Source organism: Patiria miniata, unplaced genomic scaffold (genome assembly GCF_015706575.1).
Source record: "Patiria miniata isolate m_02_andy unplaced genomic scaffold, ASM1570657v1 HiC_scaffold_13, whole genome shotgun sequence".
NCBI classification, from domain to species: domain Eukaryota; kingdom Metazoa; phylum Echinodermata; class Asteroidea; order Valvatida; family Asterinidae; genus Patiria; species Patiria miniata.
Genome location: NW_024037051.1, coordinates 5,049,178 through 5,059,148, shown reverse-complemented (window position 1 = coordinate 5,059,148; position 9,971 = coordinate 5,049,178). Strand labels below are relative to the sequence as shown.

At 40.3% G+C, this 9,971-nt stretch overlaps 1 protein-coding gene across 1 annotated transcript in view; it reads left to right on the top strand.

The window, feature by feature from the left end:
* The window catches only part of LOC119721526 (zinc metalloproteinase/disintegrin-like), a 24,904-nt gene extending 21,308 nt beyond the window's left edge, over positions 1-3,596 (top strand). The window contains exon 7 of the mRNA XM_038191604.1: positions 3,471-3,596. Coding sequence (XP_038047532.1) covers positions 3,471-3,596 — 126 coding nt within the window. The remainder of the gene's footprint in view (positions 1-3,470) is intronic.
* The last annotated feature ends 6,375 nt before the right edge of the window (positions 3,597-9,971 follow it).

The window sequence follows — 9,971 nt, the reverse complement described above, 5'->3', positions numbered from 1 at the left end:
TGGTTTTTTTAAATTCTGTTTCGCAATGTATGATCTGGTAATGTAAATGTCACACTATGAACCTCCAGTATTGCAGCCTAACGGGTATCCACTGGACATATTTTCGCACCACACACCAGCTTTTGAAACAATCCAAAACGGAGCCTCACAATGAAATATTATTTTCAAATAAACCACAAATGCCTATGAGTGACTCCTGTTTGATATTTCCCAGGTTTGCAGCATTGCTAAGTGCTAATACTGCTGGCATCGTGACTTGGGGCATGATCCCTGGCTACATGGCATATACAGGTTTATGGCTTTTGATTAGCGCCCCTTGAACAAAGACACTGACAAAGGGGAACCGCCAACATACGGCTGGATAGCTCAGTTGGTAGAGCACCGGAATGACACTCCGGAGGTCCCACATTCAAACCCTGTTCCAGTTTTTACTTTGTACAACTTAAAAAATGATGTAGAATTACCATTATTTGAGTGCAGTGGTACTTCCCTCACCTTCCACCTGTATGAATCAGATTCACATCCTACTCAGGCCGAATGGTTCATTGAGTTTTCAATCCCTGCCTGTGGTTTTCCAAGGAAGGTCAAACTGAGGCTTTTCCTCCTACCTCTGAAACTGAACATTTCTTTAAAAATCTTCTCTCTTAATAAAGGTATGTACCGTAGGATCATTTGACATTTTAGGAAACATACCTATCGATTTAATGACAGAAACCTTACTCAATGTGAGGACAGGATTCAAAGTGAAGATAGGACGAGTGCCTTAAAAAAAAAAAAAATTTCCTGCTCAAATTCGTGAGAAATACATTCAAGTTTGTATATGAACATACATACTCGAGCGTTTTTGATCATTTTCATGGCATTCAATTTCATATATACTACAGACTTTCAAATTTGTTTGCGTCATTCACCTAATTGTCATTCAATTTAGCACAACTTGATTTAATGAAGTTTCCACCTTCAATTGTTATTTTCCTTAGTTTCCATTTAATTACAATCAATTTAGCACTTTGAGCATTCAAAATAATTACATGCATTTCAAATGGACGAAAAGCTACCGAAAGTAACATTGAAACAAAAGGCTTAATTAGGACAGCTGCACTTTTCATCTTTAGTTTCTTTTTTATTTTCTTTGGCATCTTTTCTTACCTTCTGGTCTTTTTCTTTCACTTTTCTATGATTGTTCTCGTAAAAAAAATGGTGTAAGTGATGTAATTGAATTCCAATGCCAAATGTCAAAAATGTTTGCCCATTATGTTCTTGGCCCATAGCTTGGGTGATTACTTCAATTTTAACGAGCATACTTTTCATTTTAATTTCCCTATTTTCTGATTGTGTGCTGGAATTTCCTGGAAACACTGAATTTGATGTCCTTTTTATTTTAATTGAATGATGATCTTAAACTGCATGGAAATTCATGCTGTAAGAGTGAATGACTTTAAACTTAAAGCTAATTATGGGTGATACATGTAATTGTTAAAATTGAACAGGAAACCTATTACCAAAAATGAACCCTCATTAGTCAGACCTTGATGTTGGTTCATAGTTTGTTAAATCTGTAAATGGATGTGAGTCTACCCAAGGAGAAAGCAAGTGTCCATGCTTGCCACGTCGGTGCCAAGTATCACCGGAATCTTTACTGGCCGAATGAGAATCATGTCCCAATTGTTGATTTAGAACTGTATCATGAGAGCGCACAATTCAATATGCAGAACAGAAACATTAGGAGACCAAACAAAGTTTGCATAGGTTGTTTTCCTGTATTCTCAAAATGTGTAGTATCTTCTGAGCTGCAACTTCAGAAGGTCAGTTGTTATGCACTTCTGTAAGACTTGTTTTAGCTTTAAAAAAGAATGCGTAAAAAGCAAGTGATACTACAGCACTTTTGGTTTCATTAATCAAAAGAAAGAAAATAGATAAAAAAACAGCTCTCCATTTTGCCAGAGGATGCTATTTCTTTGTCAATCCAAATACCATGAGATAGACACTGCCTGCTTCATTTGTTGGATTCCTAGCGGCTTCATAACCAAACCTTTTTTCTTCTTTTAATCAATGGCAGCATGTTAAGTGGCAATATCCATAGAAGGAAGCAGTGATTAAGTGGTCAGGGCACCGGTCAAGTGGACCAGACTGTTGATCCGTTTGACTGCTGGACTGTGGATTGTGACTGTGATACAAATTGATTTCTTTGCTGAATTATTTATTTATTTCTGTAATAAAAATAAAAAGGAATTTCTTTGTCTCACAAAGTTTGATAAAAAGAGTCCAATGTTTAAGAGGCTATTTCCAAAATGTGAGACAAGAAACTGCACTCTTAGTGCATTGCTGACTAGAGCCCTTAGGCCCCCCCCAAAAGTCTCTGGTTTCTGGTATGCGCGCGCGTCGGCAAAATAAAAAAAAAGAAAATTTCAATGTAAGATGATGTCTCAAAACTGCCAAACTCACTGGTTTGACTGGAATCCTGCTGCTGCACAATTTTAATGTGTTTTTAGATTGGGTTACGATCGAGTATAAGCTTTATGTGGCCTCTCTGGGCTCCAATACATTTTGCACTAAATTTAGTCGGGCACCATTTGCAGTCATCAGCTGACATTTGAAGGAAAAAAAGTGTAAAAAAAAACCTTTGCTGTCGACCATGCTACCTGCACCAATTTCTCCAGTACAACACCATGTGCTTGATTGAAAAGTGAAATGCCGTTCCAGGCCAGTGCCAACCGATTTTAAAATGCCAGGTGTGCGCAGAATAAAAGGGAAAAAATACAATAAGATTTGGAAACATCACGCATCCCTCATTTTTGCTTTAGTAGCATTCAATTTCAGCATGCCCACGACAAATACTCCAGTCGGCAAAACAAGTTAAACACAGTCAGTTGAGCGTAACATACTCCAGTATAGAAAGAGGAAATATAAACTTGATTGCTCGCTCACGTCCAGCCCCGGTACCGGTGCTTGGTCCCCCGCAGTCCATGAAAAGACCAACTCTCCTGGAAACTCACAAGAGTATTAAGTCATGACTGGCTAACTGTAGTGTGCACAGATTCAGCACGCAGATATGCATGCTAGTTTTTTTTTCTTTCTCTTTCAGGCGGTGGGGTATTGTCACACACCCAAACCCCACCATACAGGAAGTGCCACAACAAAAGGGGATGTCCAGGTCATTCCAGGACAAAAGACAAGCTTGATATGCTGTGTCGGCCCACTTCTCCCAGGCTGCCTATTCTGACGTGTCCCTATATGGACAGGTTGGCACGCAACAAAGAAAGTGCGAGGATAAAGTTCATCACTGTCTGAAAGTACAGCTAGTCCCTGTGTGACGGCAGGCAAAGTACGGTGCCTGCAGTAAAAAGTGCGGCTGCCCCAGGCCCGGCCCATCATACAAAAAGTGCAAACAACCGCTAGTAACCCATGTAGTCTTCTCAACATGATCCGCGCTGGCTCTCTTCTCTTTTTCCCCTCTCTCTTCTTTCTAGACTTTGGCCATGATGCATGTAGTCCTGCTAGGCTGGAAATGGCTGCCACAGTTGGTGCAGTGCGGAGAGAGAGCAAAAGACAGACTTAACACAGAGGGGAGAACAAGAATGAAAGAGAGTGAGTGAGCGAAAACTGAGCTTTCTGATTGTCTGGCGGGGACTGGCTTGAACAGTCCCTGGTGTTGCCAGGCACTGTGATGAGAACTAGAGAATGCCAGTGCACAGGAGGAGGTCTACTAACCTGACAATTCACCCCACTGCATGACTCCATTGTGTCCGACACGCAAGTTGGCGCTTGTGCCGTTGGACCCCTGAGGCTCTGTCAGTGTGTCTGGCAAACCAGGCAATTAGCTTCCTGGGGCAGACAGATCCCAGCCTAGCAGACAGTTGCAGTCTGACACCACACCACACATAGGTGTTTCACCCAGCTAGCAGGTCACACTAGGGTCAGAGTTCACAATTGACCCCTTGAGGCTTGACCCCACCTTAGCCCTATCTTATTCCTGCATGGCCCTGTCTAATCATCATCAACACCTATCTTATGAGTCCTACATGTACTATGGAGCCCTCACAGTGTTACTACAGCTCAACGCACCTGCTGACCTCTGTGGCCTTGCACTTGGCAACCATTTAGTGTTAATGAACTACCATGGTAGCCCGAGGATTGAACTTGAACTTCTGACGGGTCAAATCTGCATTGACCTCAGCACATGTAAATACACAAAGTACTTCCAGAGTCAATGAACCAATACAACCTTAATTCCGGCATGCAGTTGAAGGTGAAACAACTACTGGTGTGTGGTTCCAAAATAAATCAAAAAATTAATAATAATAAGAAAGAAATACAAAACGAATTACACAAAACAACAGCCACTAACGTTGAGAAATATAATTTATAGTTCCGGCAATTGCGGGAGGACTTGCATCCCTGTATAAATTATAATTGGAATTAATAGCATTGTGCACAATTGCAGGTTTGCTCAGTGATTTAGACCAAGATTGTCAGGGAGAGCAAATAGAAAAATCAATATCCTGACAGCAGGTGTGCGTGGACAACCTGCCACTGTGTGTTTTTAAAATTGGCTGAATTAATAACAAAAGGCAGTTGTTTGATTAAAATATACATGTACATGTACATACCTCAACTACTGTCAAAGATACAATTATTTTAATGTTGTGTGAAGATTTGACAACAAAACTCAATGTGATGCTGCGAATTAGTTACATTTTGCCTGCCACTTATTAAACTGACACCGACCATGGAGGACTAAAAAAATACATTCCTCTATGCACCAACAGAGGACCCGAACCTTTCCAACAAAGCAAACAGTAAGGTTTATCATATGAATGCAGATGGCTGGGGGCTGTCCAATCTCACAGTTTTGATATGGCTTACAAATTTGCCCACGTACACATGTTCAGTTTGATAGGTATAGACAAGGACATGGCTCTGATGGCCCAGAGCACTTTTACCTCAGGAAGTCTTTTTATCAAGAATTAACACAAGGAACATCCCCTACTTCCTCTTACTAGGCTAATCCACAACAAATTCTGACTCTCCTTGTCCAACCTTGAACTACTGAACGAGGTACAAATCGATAGGGTATAGGTTGATCACATTTTAATCCCGTCTCTTTTTGTTCCTGTCACCGGGGATGCATGCACGATGCTTTTATAAAGTCCTTTAATACAGGTTGCCCCCTTTTAATGAAGTGGTTTGGTCCTTTCATGCAACTCCCTAATGCAATTAGTTCTTTTGAGACCTTCCAACTGTGTGGCACAAGGGGTAATTTTTTCTTAACAGACTAGTTAATATTTTTCTTAAAGGGAATATACAACATTTGAAAACATCAAAAACAAAACTACCAAATTATTTTGAAATACCCTACTAGATTGTTAGTGAATGACAGTCTAAAGCATCCTGTAAAATCATGGCACCTGCCTGGTGTGCAGTCATTTCATGAAAAGTGGTATTTTTGTTTCAACTTCCTAAACTGTTTTTTTTTCTTCAAATACTGCCCCCAGTTTACCATATTTAGTGAGTCCGTATTGTGTTTGCAATTGATTACACACAGCTAGACTGGTTCCCTGACCTTAATATTCCCGGACGTCCATAAAATTGCTCCGTTTCATCTTAAGTGGGGTCAGGGAACCAGACTACAGGAACATGATTGTTTTTCTAGATTTTTCCAGCATCTACAAACACAAAACTTCAAACAAGTCAGTGTAACAAAATTTGCTATAAAATACTAACCCCAAAATCCATCCATATCTGAAAATTACAGCAAAAAGCAAATGTTGTATATCCTTTAAACACCCGGGTCCAATTTTTCCTGAGCACACAATTTTCTGTTAACACTAACAGAGCCTCTGTCTATTTCATGGAGACTGTAAGCAGTAAGCACAGCAAAAGGCACGCTTAACCACAAGAGGACAAAGTTGCTTAAATCAGTGACGTAACAACAGAAATCTCCATGCGTGTGCAAGCGTAAGCACATCCATGCCATGAAATAATGCTTAAAATTAAGGTGAGCACCATTTTCTTCTGACTGTTAAGCAGTGCCATGAAATTGGCCCCTACAATGACATTTGCTTCCACCTGGATGTGCTCAACGAATGAACAACGGCAGGTTTTATGTCAATTGAAGAACAAAATATTGTAAGTTTTAATGTGGAATTCTTAGAATCTCTTTCATTAGGCCTACATTTTACTGTAACTTGTTTTTGACAGAGATTTAAATTTCAAGACAGTGCTACATTTAATCTAGTCAATTACATGTACCTCCAAAGCCAAGAAAAAACAAATGATATACCTCAAACTACCGGTATTTAACATACATAACATTTGTAGGAAGCTTTTTGTGACTATGGAGTTCCATTCAGAATGAGATGTTTTCATGTAAATACCAATTTCCGTATGTGATCTGGTGCATCCCAGATCAGGCGCGGATTGGGGGGGGGGGGGTTGGAAAAAAACAAACCTGTCTCCAATTGTTTTGTTTTTTTCATGGAAACTCCTGACAAATAATGTGAACCCCCATTGCTCTGACACCCAAAATTCGGACAAATCCAGCTTGGTTAGGCAAAAAAAAAAAAATAAGTCGGTCTCTGGTCAGCGCGCGTCGATTTTAAGCATGCGCGTCGATCTTTTTTTTTTCATAAATGTTCCGCGGTAGCTCCAACAGCGCCCTCTATTTTCGCACCTCCTCAATTTTTTTTACCAAAGAGCACCAAGGAATGGGAAACTGCACCAAGGCAAATGATCGAAAGCACCAAGGCAAATTATGGAGGCCACTAATGTACATGAGGACACCAAAAAAGCAAAATAGTACCCACCTTGTCTGTACAATCCAAGCTGAAGAAAAAAAAAAAAAGAAAAAAAAAAAAAAAAAAAAAGCCGCGTGGCCGCGTCAATTCCGGAACTTTGGTCTGACCAGAGACCGAATATATATTTTTTTTGGCCTTATGGGGGTATTTCTACAGATACCGGTATATAGTGTTAACGATCGTCGGATTTGTACAGCGTCCCCATTGAAAGTATGGTACGATTTTACGGAAAAAAACCTGTCTACATTTCAGCACTGATTTGCTGATAACCCCCCCCCCCTGCAAAAATTCCTAGATCCCTACCAATGCTTAGAAACTTATGTCAGATGTTATCCCGAGGCATGTGCTCTTTGGAGGAACACAGAGGATAAATCTTAATAATTCCAACATTTTTCAGCACTTTCCAAACGTCTTTTTGTTCAGTGCTAGTAGGCATTACCTATTTTGTAAAGGGGAAATTGCAAGCAATTTTGGGTTCAATGCACTCTGTCACTGAAGCCCCCCCCCCCCACCCCCTCCCCCCATCCCCAACTATCACAAATGGAAACTGACCTGGATGGAGGGTGTAAGCACCAGTTGTCTAGGGAGGGGAATGAGGGAGGAAGGGGTGTTTCCTTAATAGCTGAGGGGCCCTTGTTGAATACATTGTACCAGATTATTGGGTAGGGGAAACCCTGTTGATTTGTAAGGAGATAGTTTAAGTGATGCTGAGGGGCAGGCATCTCTGGTCCCGCTAGGGTCTCCGTCATATAAGTGGGGTCAACTTGCACTTTATTACCATTCAGCTCCCGACGAAGAGGAAAAATAGCCATGCAAAATAGTCCCTAAAAACACGATTTCCCTTCGGGATCCTCCATTGCCGTGAAGGGAGGTCCAATCGTTTTTTAGGCATAATTTCAAAAAATAAATATAAAAATTGCAATATATTTCTTTACATTTTTATTTTGTGAAATTCACAGAAGCAATAATAAACAAAGGAGACCATCTTTTAAGTCTTTGTAAAAGGCACACAATTCTTGGAAACCTCTTTTAGTGTTTTACCCACCCAAGTCCAAGGTAAATGGACTGACCCAATGTACTTTACATTCTTCAGAAGCTTTAGGCCTGTATATAATGCATATTATATTATTTTACCCCAGGGGTGTGAATTAATATGTTCGAACTTTCGACTGCTCCCTGCTCCGAGTTTAAGTTCTCGGCATGAAAGGAGTCCTTAGGGGCAAAGGGACTTGCCAGTGTGCCACGACACAACTGTATCCATTAATAGAGAGACAGGGGCAAAAAGAAACAGCGTAGAGAGACAGGGGCAAAAAGAACCGCTGTTTGTTATCTTTAATGGCTGAAGTGCCACCGTGGGTTTTGGGGAAATTGAAAGAAAATTGGTTGGATTGAACTGGAGGAGTTGGGTATGAATATAATCACAACAACACATTGTGAATGGTTTCTCACGGCAATGGCTTGTTTTCAAAACTGGATGAATTTGAAGTTGTTTTTTTTTTATTTAAAGAAAATTAACGGGGTCAGCAGAAGTCAAAACAATCTTGTGTGTGCCACTTGTAGGCTCATCAAGTTCTCCACAAAGTAAATTACTGAAAAACAAAAGTTTGTTTGGAGCCACAGGGACTTTAAAGTGATTTGACTGCCTACTGAAACACTACGGATACCTTTTTTTTGTTGAAGGGCAATTTTGTCAAACTTAGAAAGTGTATCCCGTCACAAATACTGTTGATATATTAATTAGAGTAGGGCCATATTTTGGTATTTTTCTTTTAATTTAGCGTAATCTCTGTTGAGCAGTTCAGTGCAATTAACTTATCACGGTAGAATAGCGCCAATGCACCTTACAAAATATTTTGCAATTACATTATATAGAAATGGACGTGGATAGCGCAAAATCTGAGACAAACAAAACGTAAGGCCAAAAAAAAAAGTCTCCGGTTTCTGGTATGCGCGCGCGTCGCCGTAGCATGCGTGTCGGCAAAATGAAAAAGTTTTTTTTCCAATGAAAGATGATGTCTCAAAACCGCCAAACTCACTGGTTTGACTGGAATCCTGCTGCTGCACAATTTTAACGTGTTTTTAGAGAATAAGCTTTATGTGGCCTCTCTGGACTCCCATATATTTGCACTAAGTTTAGTCGGGCACCATTTGCAGTCATCAGCCGACATTTGAAGCAAAAAAATCAGGTAAAAAAAAAAAAAAAAAAAGCCGCGTCGCTGCACCACTTTTTGGGCAAGCTCCATACAAGAAACCGGAGACCTCTTTTTTTTTGCCTAACGTACAAAATTCCATAGGGTTGTCTGAGGGCGTGGCTAACTCGCAAACGGCGATAGGTCAATTGGGCACAGGCCCTGCAAAGAAATTGATGGCAAGCCCAAGAAATAACAACAAACAAATGTATCATTCTGGCAGTTGTAATGACCGAACTTGATCAATGAGAAGGCTTCATGTAACATTCACATCATTATGGAATGTCTCAAACCTAAAAGGAAGGTTTGGAAAGGGGGAAGGAACATTTTTTCATGCATGCACATCCCAATTTTTGATGAGGTGACTTAGGTGCTGTGTACTTTTTACACATGATCATGGCCATAAGCACTTTAGCTGGAAGAAAACTGTGGTGATACATCTAAGTCTTATGCATCTTCATGTACCGGTTACGTATGTGGAAACACACTAGAAAAGCCAAATCCAAGAACAAAAAAAACCCAAAAGCAAAAATGGAGCGGATAGGATTTGGAAGTTTTGTGGGCATGATGTCCGCAGTGACACCGTGTGATATCTTATCTCTTTTGAGACGGGAAAAACTTTCTTAACTTAAATTACGGTGCTCTGTTCTTCATCCAAGACTAATATGGAAGAGTCCATACACACTTTCTTACCAAAGTGATAAAAAAAGAGAAAATGACGGCAAGCTTAAAAGTAGACAAGATATAATAATAAATTGTTGCCTTAAACATGGAGATTTAGACCCTTTCTGGAACCCCTTTCACACTAGTAGCAAGAATCCAACAAACATTCTACATGCGTCCAGCACTCCACACAGGTAAATTACAACCCTTGTTGGTACCAGGGTTTAAAGGCTCTATCCAGGTAGAAAAATCCAAAATCTACCGCCAACCGATGTTCAAACCGCTGTGTGCCTTACCCATCCGTGTTGGATAGGACCCAGTT